General features: G+C 30.3%; 1 protein-coding gene across 1 annotated transcript; it reads left to right on the top strand.

Moving 5' to 3' along the window:
- Positions 1-7129: 7129 nt before the first annotated feature.
- On the top strand, positions 7130-11282 carry LOC113370012 (the record flags this gene model as incomplete). The annotated part of the gene is made up of 2 exons (XM_026610653.1): positions 7130-7166; positions 10466-11282. A coding segment is annotated over exon 2 (597 nt), but the record flags the coding sequence as incomplete, so codon positions are not given.
- Positions 11283-14316: the final 3034 nt, after the last annotated feature.

The following is a 14316-nucleotide window of genomic DNA, read 5'->3' as shown; positions in this document are numbered from 1 at the left end:
TAGTTCAGTTTTAGATTTTGGTTTAGTCATGTAGGCAGTTCAGTTTTAAGTCAGTTGTGTAAAATGAAAAAGCAATATGACATAATCATATTACTTTTCATCATAGAATCTATACTGATCAGCGCTCCACATATTATTTGGCGGATTTTACATATTTTGTTAGCAGCAACGAAGTTTTGTACAGTTGATTACAAGTAAAATTGTTAAGTCCTGTTAACCCAGGTGTTTTGCCGCACCCCGTTTTTTTGAAAAAAAAAAGTTGAGCTTTCCTTGATTTTGGCAACAGCCTTTTGCGCCCCTGAGGGGGGCCCCTGCAGGTTGGAAACCACGGTTATAACCTGTCACTATAATCAACTTAGTCATGATTATCCCATTATATATGTAAAATTATTGATATATTGACTTGGCTGATCATTTGTTGCATTCTGCTAATTTTTTTTACTTTTGTTTTGTTATAACAATTAGAACTTGAGTCCTATGACCTGTTGTGATGATATTTCTGAACTATGTTTCTTTAGAAGGCAACCCAAAGGTTGACCTATCTCTACTTGAGATAACTATAATTTTTTGGCAATTGGTGTCACGTTTGCATGAAAGATTTGCTATGGCCTCAATTTATTACCTTAGAATTGATTGCCTTACAAATGAATCTAAAAAGTTTTAAATTAGTCACAATGATTTGTAATGAACTGATTTTGTTTAAAAATAGTTAATCCATGTTGATGCAATTAGGCAGAATTTGGGTTTGGTGATTCATGTTTTAAACATGATGTTTTGTATATCCAAGTAATTTTTTTAAGGACGTTAACATATTTCACTATCCTGATAAGGCACAATATTTCACAATTACTTGTTCTATGATTATGAGGGGTTTTATCAATGGAAGAGTTTTCTGAAATAAAATTATAAAATAATCCGAAAGAATGAAACAACCGGAGATAATAATTAAATGTGTAAATAAAGTATCTTGATGTGTAAATAAGATATTTTTGTTTAATTCGACTAAATAAATCTCAAAAGTGTCATGGCATTGAAAAGTTCACAAACCAATCGAAACGTGACATTGGAATATGTTTCGATGAATAATTTATTGGCTGTCTGTTCTAAAATTTGCACATAGGTTTTTAGAATAACGTTATAAACTAAAAATAAATAAAAAATGACGAATGATATATGTAAATTTTGGAATCTAATATTGTAGATATTATTGTTTATTTTGTCTAAAAGATATTGTTTATCTTGTTCAAAAGGTTTTCACTTTATTTTAAAATAGTGAAAATAATGTTCATATCCTTGAAACAGCTTTAATATAATAATTCATACCTTTATGTTTATTAAGCCCGGTGCACACGGCACCAGTATTTCTTGTAACATATTTTCTGTCAAGCTTTCATCGTAAGGTAACGTAAAATATATGACTAGCATTCTATTTTTTTTATAATTATTTTAACTAATACTTATAAGTATGAAACAAGATCATCACATGGATTTATCGTAATACATATATATGTTTTATGTTTCCATTCAAATAAAATAGTTTCTTTGTACACGCTACCTTACTATAAAAGCTTGACAGAAAATATGCTACAAGAAATACTGGCAACGTGTGCACCGGATTTAGGAAAAGAAGAAATGATACTTATTGCTAGCAATTTATTTATAATTTTTATAAGTTCTCATTGTAGTTTGCATTTTTTTCTATTATATCATATCCCATAGTTTATTGATATATCTCAGCAAGTTATATTGAATTTTATTAATTAATCTACCTTTAATTACATAAATGTGTTTTATAAGATATGAATAGTGATACTTAAACTAATACGTTTTCCTAACATACGTTATTATTCTGCACTGTTCGTTTTATTAAAAACGTTTAATTTAAACATTCTTCTAACTTAAATTCAAAAAACACTGTGTTCATTTGTAATGAAAAACATTAATTAAAATTTTGTTTTACTTGTTTGGACTGAAAACTGTTGGAACAGTTTGCGATAAAGTGTTGTATTAAAGCGCACGTATTGTTTTTGCTTCCAAATTTCTATTAACCTTTACCACTCGGATGCCACCACTCCAGCGGCAAAATACCTATAAATCTCGCAATTCGCGAGTGGAAAGGGTTGAAATAATTGATCAACAACAGGAATACACAGTAAAACCCCGTTATGACGATTTTCTAGAGACCGGACCAAAAACACGTTTTATGCTAAAAAACGAATTATGTTGGATAGAAATAAAGTTTAATAAAGTGCAGGGACCAACAGTGGTGTATTATGCGAGAAATCGTATTGAAAATGATCGTCTTAACGGGGTTCTACTGTATAAATCTAGAAGATACCCTAATAGATATCAAAGGAAAATTGGGCAATAATAGAAGACTGAGAATTGATGTTAAGACATTGGTAACATCACTATGGAATGCCACTTCAAACGTATAAGGCAGTTCTACAAATTTTGTTGTCGTCCTAAACATATGCTTTAAATTTATTCGGTTCGATACCCACTTCGAGCAGCCTGTTGTCAGGCAGCAGTGACAACAATTTTCACTTGGAAATATAGATAGTAATATGTTTCCAAGTGAAAATAGCCCTTGTCCGGCATTGCTGCACCAATAAAAAGTCAGCCCTATCAGATTAATTCTAATAGTAAAATCATCAAATATGGATGGATTAACCATTGGATTACCATCTAAAAAAAAAATACATAGTAAGAAGTTTCAGCCCAACAGCTCGTAGGACGTAAGGTTCTGATTGCTGTTAAAAATAAAAAAAAAAAACAAAAAAAAAATATTCAGAAGTTAGTGTTTATCAATCAAAGTTTGCTATAAATTAAAATCAGAGGTACGAATTGCAATGCAGGACTTTTAAAAATGAGAAGATTTGATAAAAATGTAAGATTTGTTGCTTATATTTCGATTTCTGGTTTTTTGAAATTAATTTCTAAATGTACTTGCATGTGCAAATATTTAATCCTTGCATTTTACAGACTGTAGTGATGACGGATCAAACACGATCAGTTGATGATGATTTAGAAAAACGTAAAAGGGAATTAGCCACAGCTCGGGCTAGAAGATACCGCGAAAAAAAACGTTTAGAAGCTGAGCAATTGAAAACTTCGAATGTTAATGGCACTCAAACTCAAACTAGTGAAAATAATGCCCAAGTAGTGAAAAGTTCCCAAGAAAATGAACTTCAGCCTACGAGAGTATTACGTAGCCGAAAACGATTGCAATCTCTCGATCAAAATTCTCAAATGCCTAATAAAACTGCAACCCAGGATGGAAATTTGAATAAAAAAGTACGTGTGCAGCCCGTAAGGGCTGCTGCTGCTGCTCGAAAAAATGCGTCTTATAAATATAAGTGATTCAAATTAATGTTGTCATATAATAATTTACAACGTTTGAATGAATTATTAGGGAAATATACATGAGACTGATACAGATTTTGCATTTGTTCTATTTTTGTATCATGGATACATTATTTAGCTTTACTCAACTAAATTCAAAATCATCAATTCCAAATTTAGAAGTGCATTTCAAATTCAGAGGGCTTAAAATCGCAATGTATCAAAAACAAAATGCTTGCCCCGATGCCAGAATAATACTAATTTTTATATGCATTATTATATATTTACAAATAATTTAATATTTATTTACAGCAATTTAAATAAAAATAATTTAATTAGTATTTATTTTCTTTGCTTGAAGCATGACAATGTATATAGAATAGTTTCGTTATATTTATTTAACTCAGGTAATATTAAACTCTTGATAAACACCATAATTACAACGTACTAAAATGGCCTTAGAAATAATCTTGCCATATTATTTAATATAGGATTGTTTCTTTAACAATTATGGAAGCTCACCTGTTTCATTGATGTAGAAAAATCTTTTTTTATGTATTATTCCTATATTTATATTTGATTTCATTTTTTTAGTATAATCTGCAGTATCTTGTATAGTCTGTTATTAACATGACTTCTATAATTAGTTAAAGAATGTTTAAAACCTTTTTGTGTTGTTTTGTTGAAAATGGAAAAAGAATAGACTGTTTTATAGGACATAGAAGTATTGAAATTCAAATTTACTGTTATATTAGCTTATGAGAAAAAATAACTTATTTAATTTCATTTTTAATATAACATATGTTGAATGGAAAATTTTGTAAATATACATGGTATACTGATTTTTATTGGAAATATTTGAATTTATTGATGGATAGTATTGTCTCATATAAAACTCTTTTTAAAATTTTTATATTTAATAAATGGTCTGTGAAAAATAAATGTTATCATTTATGTATTTGTCCACAACTTTAGGCCTTATTAATAACAAACTTTATTTTTTCAGAATTTATTTCTATAAAAATTTAACTCATATATTTCTTGCAGCTCACACTTATCAAACTTTGATTTTTCTCACATTTATAAATTTTATTGAATAAATAAAATTATTCACCTGCTATCAATCACCTTCCACCCTGAACAGTATGTTTATTAATCTTTACCTTACTACTCAATTAACATCTTCTGGTTATTTTCAGGCAATAAACAACGGTTGGCAGGCAGGCAGCCGGCTTAGTGGGTGGTCAGCAAGCGTACCAGGCGAACGTGCAGCAGGCATTGCGGATGGCGGCTGTTCAACAGCATCATCATACCCAGAACAGGATGTACCAGAACAACGTGAATGCTGCTGCCGCAGCAGTGGCTGCGTCTCGGTCCAGCCAGGCTCACAGCACGGCGGCCGCCGCGGCTAGACAATATCAAGCACAATATTCGAGTGCTAATGCTGCGGCGGCGATGTCTCTTGCGCTCGTCAACCAGCAACAAGCACCACCACCTCTGGTGCGGACCACATCACATAACCTTCCTGGGTTAGTTTTATTTTTATTTTTTGTATTTTACTAGCGATACTCGAAAACAATAAGAATTTCTAAAGTCGATCTACGACTTCCTAATGAAAATCAAACCTATCAATTATGAAGAAACGCTTCTGCTGGTATTTAAACAATGTCAATTAACGCGTTTTCCAGAAATCTTCTTCAAAATTAGATTGTTTTAACCCTTATCGGTCGGAAGTCACCTGTGGCATGACAACAATATTCGACTGAGGTGAGGTCCGTAAACACCACCCACCTACACCACGTGATTTGAGCGGCGGTAGCAACCTGAAACACAAGCTTGCCTTCAGGGAAGTGACATGCATGTGGATCTATGTGGATTTCAGATTGCCGCTCGGTGCCTCCCGGTGTTTACTGGGCAGGGATGTGACAACGATCAAACCAATTTTTATTTAAAAAAAAAAATGGAAATAACGAATTTTGATGGGAATTATAGCTAGGAAAACTTCGAAGGTGGTTAAAGAAATAAGTATAATTTATGTAAAGAAGTATATCTAATACATTTAGCCAGCGATAAGAGTTAAAATTCTAAAAGGATATTTTGGAAAATGGAAATATTATATTGACCTGTTACTACAATTATAGTTCGATCTATTCACCAAACTGTTACTAATAACTAATTATGAAGGTTTCATCGGTTATCACTAAATTTAGTTAACATTATTGAAACGAAAAGTTTTGAGTTCTTAAAATAGTTTCCATGGTTCTGTATGTTTAAAACTAAAGGGAATCTATAGAATTGTTTACAGCAGCGGTTTCCAACATTTTCTGCTTTAATAAAAAAAAGTTGCACCACCCTTAATTATTTCAACAGTTTATTTTATAAATACTCAACTGATATCAGCAGACTAAAAATAATATGAAATTATGTAAAAATATGCATAAAATCTAATTAATTTTTAATATCGTTCCAAAAGTGTTGGGTTATTTTCGGTAATCGTATTCTGGAAAAAGATGTACGCGCCCCCTGAGAGGTATTACATATTTTTTATTTAACTCTTGCAAAGAAACGATCCATTAATCAATGCGAGTCGTTATTTAGTTTCACCATTTTTTTTGAAATTGACGCAATTGTTTTCGAGATAATGCCACCAGGTTAAATTTTGCAATACACGCATATACAGCGAAAGTAGTAACAAAATGACCTTTGACAGGTTTTAATTTTTTTTTCTTGGTCCTGTAATGCTGCGAAATAGCACTGTCATTTTGTCTATTGTATAAGCATGCCATTTTGACCGAAAGTGAACAAAAATGAATAATTAATCAAAATTCCATGAAACACATGATTATTGCTAAAAAATTTATTGAAATCACTAGTACTGGCATAAGTTTATTGATTTTAATAGAAATAATTACAAATAACTATAGGTCCCAACAAAAACATATTAAAACCACCTTGAAATAAACTTCTGAAGGCGCGATACATGTTTGAACTGATTACTTCGACAGGACTGTGTCAATAACGCTCAACATCTGGCAGGATTGTAAATATTTTCTTCATTTATACAGTCTCGGAAACATTGCTAAAACTAGCCAATATCTAAATACAAATATGTAATTAGATTTTGTCCATATATATCATTTTGCCCGAATTTTCCTTACTTGTCGAATTTTGTATTAAAGTTCAGGATGACTTAAAACGTCGCCAAATAATGGGATTATTTGGCGTTTTTTTTTCTGACTTCTTAAGGAAGAAAAATAATGAAATATTATAAAGAAGTTGAAGACGAAAGAGATTGAAGAGATATTTAAAGATATTTTAAATATGAGAATGAACTAGAGATAAATGATATGTATAAATGAAATATGAAAATTGTTTCATAATCTCTTATACCTGGCGTCCCTGCCTGACTGAGATATGAAAATAATATATCAATAAAAAAAAATTAAAATAAATCATATAAATATCTCATCTATGTAAAACATGATTTTCGATAATAATAAGCATATTTTCTGTTCCAGGTCTCTATTGCCCCAGACGAGGCAAATAGGCAACGGTCGCAGTTCAAGTCTAGATACAATGTCTCGGCGGAATCTTACTCCTATTCCTGATACGCAGACATCCAGTAGTCATGTACCTTACAAAGTACAGAAAGCTTTGGTTGAGAACAAGATGGTCCCTAGCATAAATATGAAACCATATGTTTATACGGAGTTGTTAATGACAATTGCTGATCTGAAGAGCCATTTCTTTCCAACATACAATATAGACGATTGCAGACGGGCGTTGGACGCGCTGGGAATTGAACTTTTCAAAGGAAATAGGTATGTTACAGAGCTTGTTGAACTATTTTAAGCTATATGCATTTATTATTTTTCCTTGTTAAAGAAACAATTAAAAACTTTATAAATTCGTTTTCACGCCATTTTTTTTATATATTATCTTTGTAAATTAATACTACATTTTGATAAAAACAAATGGAAAATTGCACAAATGCGTCCTTCATTACTGTACACACAGGCCCTATTTTGCGTTATGAATAAAGCACTGTTTTTTAAAAATAAAAGTGCCAATTGAAAAACTTTTCCTACTAAATCTTTCATCTAACTATATGTAATTATCATGAATTTAGGATAGCTTTGGATATTAATCATAGTAGTTTGATTAGCTTTGGCAATATTGACAATTTACAATTGTGAATCTGTATGAATACTGCTAATATTAACCTACTATTTAATATACTGTGCATTGAGACAAATTACAGTGATACTAAGTAGGGGAAGCCCGTACAAAATGACATGGTGCTTTGTTTTTTTAATGATATTTATTTGTTTAATGATATAATCAGCGTCAATTGTTAGTACACATCTTAGATTCATTAACTACCAGTAATGTAGTCTTTTAATTCAATATATTTTTAAAAGAAAATGCAATTAACCACAATAACCATCTTGTCCATATAGTACAGACAAAAAGCCATATAGATTAAAGACAACTAAGGTAATTTTTAAGAAATCGTTTGGTGTCCTCTTTGGGACATCAGCACCTGACACATGGGCCCAAAGGGAAGTTCATACATCGTCTATGAGGTCTATGCTATAAATATAAGTCTCTTTTTTTTACCAGTGGATAGTTTGGCCTATTTCTAGAAGTAGTTCGATAAAAATCAATCACCTTTGACAGGTTTTAATTTTATTTTTCTTGGCCTCGAATGAACTTCCCTATAGTGCTATCAAAATAGTCATTTTAACCATTGTATAAGTTTGTCATTTTGTTCAAAAGTGGAATAATGAATATTACATAAAACCTTTGATAAGTACATTAGTGCATTAAAGTTAATCGAAACCACAGAGTACTCGTATATGTTAATCGATTTTAGTATATATAATTACAAAAAACAATAAATAAGTCCCAAAAAACATGAGGAAACCACTCTCAAAATGAACTTTTGAAGGCGCTATACACTTCAAACTGATCACTGCGACAAGATTGTGATAAACGCTCAACGTCTGACATAATTGTGATTATTAGGGCTTCCAATACTGTAGTAAAATCTGAATATCGATATTCGATATTTGAAATGTGTAATACCAGGATCCCGGTATTAATACCGGTATTCTCAATGAAATATTTACTAGTTATATTTTTATTTACCGCAGTTGTTATATTGGCATATTAACAAATAATATACGAAATCTGATAAATATTGTTCTGATGAAATGAACTCATATTATTTATTTTTTATTAGTAAAAAAAATTATGTAATATTAACTTCTATGTAATATTTTACATATGCATGATAGCTTCGAATTGAATTATATATTTAAGGAAGCAAAACATTCAATTAATAACTTATATTTTGTTTATTTCATCTTCAAGCGAGGTTCAAATTTTAGTACAAATATAACAAGCCGCCAAAAAATCTCTTTTTTATTCTGCACTTGTCATTAAGAAATAATACATTATTACTTTGTATGAATTAGTACATTGCTTAGAGAATTTCGGTTATAATCAAATTGTAGTTAGATATGAACGATTTCTAAGAATTAGCGAACGTACGCATAAGTCAACCATCACCGGGACCAATTTTATAATTGATTATCAAACTATTTATCACTGGATGATTTCACACAGTGAATTTTTGTTATAATAAAATTAAATAAATAAATATGAATGATTTATAGGAATATATACAATATAAAGAATTATATAGAGTCGATTGTTTATTATGTTTAGAAAACATTGATAACGAATTTGATATAACTACGATGCATGAGGAAGCATTAAAAATTTTTGTACATAATCTATTCATTGAATCTCAAGACATTTTTTTATTTTTTATTTTTTTTTTTTATTTTGCAATATGTACATTTCATATATATCCATATCTCAGACCGGCAGGGGTGTCTGGTATAAGAGATTATGGATTACTTTATACATTTATGCCTTTATATATTTATCTATTTCATATTACTTCGCCACTTGTCGATGTCGTCGTATTCGGCTCGGTATATGTAAAACATATTGCGTGAGTTCGATTTTTAACATAATTCTGTAAATCGAAATACCGGTATTTTTATATCAATACCGGTATTGAATACGGGATATAAATCGTCTGGAATCCCGGTATTCGGGATTAAAGAATCCCGGTAATGTGATTATGCGTGGCTTTTGTCACGTTATACAGTCGCGAAAACGTTACTAAAACTAGCCAATTTCTGAATAATTTGTGTACAGTGTTATATTTTCCAAACATACCATATGTCCGTACATACCAGAATGTTTTTATTTGACTCAAGAGCTCTACAGTTTAAGGGGGTATTCTAGTGTAGAGCGATGAATTTTAGGTCATTTTTAAAGTGTCGTAAAAGAAAGCAATGAATGTTTTTACTATCCATTTTTTCACCACTTGTTTATTAATACTATTAAAATACAAAACAAAAATTAAAAAATAAAAAAGTTGAAAATTGTAAAAACTGGCAGCTGATGAAGTGGGTGGACTCAAAAAAATTGGCACCTCAGTCTTGACATGACCTCAGCCCTCCTAGCCATCGGAAATGCAAAAAATAAAAAGATTATTAATCTACAATGATGTCGCAATTGCCCGAACTAGCAATGAGTAAAAAGAATTTTTTTTACAAATTGGCGACTGTTTGAAAAAAAAAGTGTTTTTTGACTGTTTTTTTTGAGTTTATCGAATTTTTTAAAAATAGTAAAAATTGGAATTTGGGGATAATCCTAGTTCGGGCTATAGATAGGTCTATAAACAAGACTCGGTCGATTAAAACTCGAGAAATCGTGTCAACAGTACTGAAAAAGTCTGTTCTGAGAAAAATGCATTTAAAGTTTTGCGTGAAGCCAAACTAATATGGAGACCAAGTCAGTAAAATGCCCGTATCTCCGAAAATAATTTAAATTTTCAAAAACCTTATCGTACCCATATTCTTAGATAGTTAAACTTTGAAAATATGAAATAAAAAAAAAAAACGATTTTTTTAAATTTCTACACTAGAATACCCCCTTAATGAATGTAGTGAAATTTCAATGCAAACGAAGTACATAGTTTGAAGCTAGATATGATTTTCTCTTGTCAAATTTGTAAGTATTCCTATTTTAATTCCAGATTACAAATGCAAATTCTGTGTGACAGCGGCAAGTGCACCTCGTTATCTGAAAACTTACCCTTAATTCAATTGAGGGATGTAATGAAATTTTTGCCGCAGTTAAAATACATGTTAGCCGCAAACGAGACAACGAGCCCCGCGAGCAAGCGCGCTCGCATCAGCTAGGAGGACGAATTGAGGCATTGTGTGGGACCGTGCAATACGGGCTCGATCTCCGCGATGCCTCCGCAGCACTCCGACGTGTCAGCTTCCACGATCGGTTCTCAACAGTTTCCAAATCACCACATCTCCATGTCAATCTCAAACGAGAAATATATATCAATGATTACTAATGAATTCAACAAAAATCAGATGCTAGCCAGAGACGTTAAATCCGTTGCCGAAGCAACCAGCTCTTTCTACAGCCCTGAAAAAAGTTATGAGGCTCTGGCCAGCGGCGCAAGCATATTATCGGACTTAATTGAGAACCGAATAAATCTTCCTGGAGATGCTTCATCCTATTTGCCAAACGTTGGAACTGCTGATATAACAGATACATTGCAAACTCGAAATTCTCGGAGTGCTAGTATATTTTCAAGAGCCATGTCTTACGCGTCCTGTAGATATCAAGAGAACCAAGACTATAATTCGCCGATCACATCATACAATTCTTCGAATTTATATGATGCTAGAACTGACAAAGGAGCGTACAATAATCATTATACTGTTACTTCATCACATATGCTATCACCACCAGGATATCCATCATTGGACCCATCAACATTAGGTCGAAGTGTGATGGGTTACAGTGGGCAAGGACTACATGAATGGCTCAACGTATTTCCTGTCATGAGAGTTCACCTTCTATATACCCGCCCACTCCTCCACCTTCCGCACCTTGGGTTCATCCATGGTTTTTGGGAGACACTTTTTAAATAAATTAATGCTGAGGTATCCTTTCTTTTAAGAATATAGATTAAAATATTTATTTTATTATATTTTTTATATGATAATGAATGTTTAAAGTATATTTCATTTCATATCTCATAGCTTGTCCATTTATTTGATCAGTCTGCTCCAAATATTCGCTTTAATCAATCAAGCGATAACTATAATAAAAATTAAATAATGAACAAATTTGAATTCAATACATTACAATTAAATACTGAAAGTTATGTTATGATGAAATACATAAGTATGGATAATTATGCGATTTATTTACAATGCGTTTTAGTATTGTACATTCCAATCAATACATGTATATATTTACTAATGTGAATGTAATATATGTATATATGTGTTTACATGACATTGAGAAGTGAAAATATTGTTATTTATCTACTTATTATAGTTTAAATTATTCATACTATGATAGTTTCTATGTATCCATTAAAATATTATTTATTATATTTGTATACAAATTGTTTTTTTTTACTGTAATTTTGTTGAAAATTATTTAATTTTTTGTGATTAGTTAAAGAAGCATAGCCAATTCTGAGCAAATATTTTCATAGAAACTTTTATATGAACTTTTTTGATTGTAGAGATCGGAAATGAGTATCTATTGCTTTTGATGGTCTTTCTAGTGAAATATCTAGGGCTGAATTTTTCTGTGATCATTAAAATAAATAATCTGTATTGTTTTCAGGAGCAATGTAAAATATCATAAGAATTGTATACAGATTGATTTGAACTAAAAGATTAAATATGAGGATAAGAATAAATCTTATTAGTTATTTGAGTGCAAGTATTGTACCAGTGACAAGCTATTTTTTAATCTGATACACCATTGAGTGAGTTAACATTTATTTTTATGCATTATTTGTATATAGTTTTTCTACATGTAGTATACGTTTTATGTATATGCATATATATTATCTACATTTTCTATATTTGCAGTAGGTGATGACATACCTGTACTTTACATTGCATCCAAATTCAAATAAGATATGTTTTCAGATCAAAACTTATAAACTAACGAAAAGATTATGTTTAGAAGAAGGCAATTTTTTGTAATACGAATTACAGAAACAAGTAGTTATTATTATTATGTAATAGAAAGGACTTTTTTTAAAAGACCATTAAAATTAAATTTTTTTTTCACAAAATTATGAAATGATCCAAATTATTATTTATATATAAGCTGGTGCAGATGTTATTTCCGTTTTACAGTATGGATACAAAGGTACAATTAATAAATATATATGATGTATTTATAAATATGTTAGATAGAGAATTTTTATTAAACGCGTTTACTGAGTAAACTGAAGGGTTCTTTTTTTTCTTTTCACAGAAATTATCTTAACAAGCGCAACATGAACTCATTTTTGGGAGAAATCGATTATTTTTATAAACTAAAACAGCATAATTAATGAAAGAAGTAATTGAAAATATTCTAGTCAATAATCTAGCATTTTCTTACGAATTTATAAACCATTTCGATCATGAAAAAGATCAAGTTGAAATATTATAACATAAAATTAAGTAAATTGCTCCGAAAAAGAAAAACATTAAGTTATATCAAATAAACAATAACATATTATTTTAAATAGAATCGAAAAACATAAAGGGGTGAAAAACAAAAAAGTATTCGGTTAAAATGGGCTTTCCGTGAATTTGATTTTAGCTAAGGGATTCTAATAAGATATTCTACAAGCTGTAGTGACATCGGTAATCAATTGGAAATATAGATATAGCAATATGTTTACAAGTGAAAATAGCCCTTACCGAGCTTTGCTGTATACAATAAAAATTCATCCGAATTAGCAAGTTTCTAATTGTAAAATATATCAAATAATAGACCAATTGTTGGGTTGCCTTCTAAAGTTATGAAGAAGTTTACATTAGCCTTTTTATAAGACATTTAAGATGCAACAACTTTTTGTTCCGTTCTTTAACAATATTCAAGTTTATTACATTCAACATTGGAGATGAAGTTAATTTCTTCAGAAATAAATGTGAAAATAACTATAAATATATAACAAAAAGTATACAACAAAGTTTTGTCTACGAGTAACTCAAATCTTTAATACTTTTTAGTACGATTTGTATTGTGAGAATAGTGATTTCTGAACATTGTGAGTGAAATAATAATTCCTGTGACTGTGACAATGAAAAGTTTTTAATATATGTTTCTAAATGAAGAACGTGTACGATCGGAAGATTTATAGAATAACTTTTAGCCACATTGATAATGATTAATTATTAATTAATTAATTAATTAATTAATTAATAATTAAATTTTGTATCAACTAGATGGATACAGCTGTGGACTATGAAGAAGATGTTGCATGTAAGTTTATAGTTTATAAAAAATATTATAAATTATTAATTAATTAATAATTGAATTTTGTACCAACTAGAGATGGATAAAGTGAAAAAGAAACAGCTGTGGACTATGAAGATGTTGCATGTTTTATAGTTTTTTATAAATATTATAGAAATAATTAACTATAATGAAATGGTTCGGTATGCTTTTAAAATTTATTTTATTTTAGTTTTTTTTTAATTTTTTATTTTTAATCTTATTTAATTATTTTTAATATCCCTATTATCATTCACAATAAAACAGCGGAATACACGGATATGCGAAAAATTTTTTGCTCAAAACAGTAGTTAGTCTACCCCTTGGTTTAGTAGTTAGAGCAATAGACTCCCAATCAGAAGTTCCTGGGTAGATGCTCTCGGACAGCCTGATGTCAAGCAGTAGTGACATTGTTTTTAAATCCACTAGTATTAGGGTTATTGTAATAGTAAATTCATGAAAAGGAGATAGACCAACCGTTAGGTGCCTTCTATAAACCAACGTTATTAACAAGTTTACAGTCTGATTTCTGATTAAAATGCTGATTTCTGTTGAAAATGTAAGAAA

Source organism: Ctenocephalides felis, unplaced genomic scaffold (assembly GCF_003426905.1).
Source record: "Ctenocephalides felis isolate EL2017-DRISC unplaced genomic scaffold, ASM342690v1 CF-g0.4_SCAFFOLD_00833, whole genome shotgun sequence".
NCBI lineage: Eukaryota > Metazoa > Arthropoda > Insecta > Siphonaptera > Pulicidae > Ctenocephalides > Ctenocephalides felis.
Note: the sequence above shows the minus strand (reverse complement) of the source record. Positions and strands in the feature narration are given on the sequence as shown.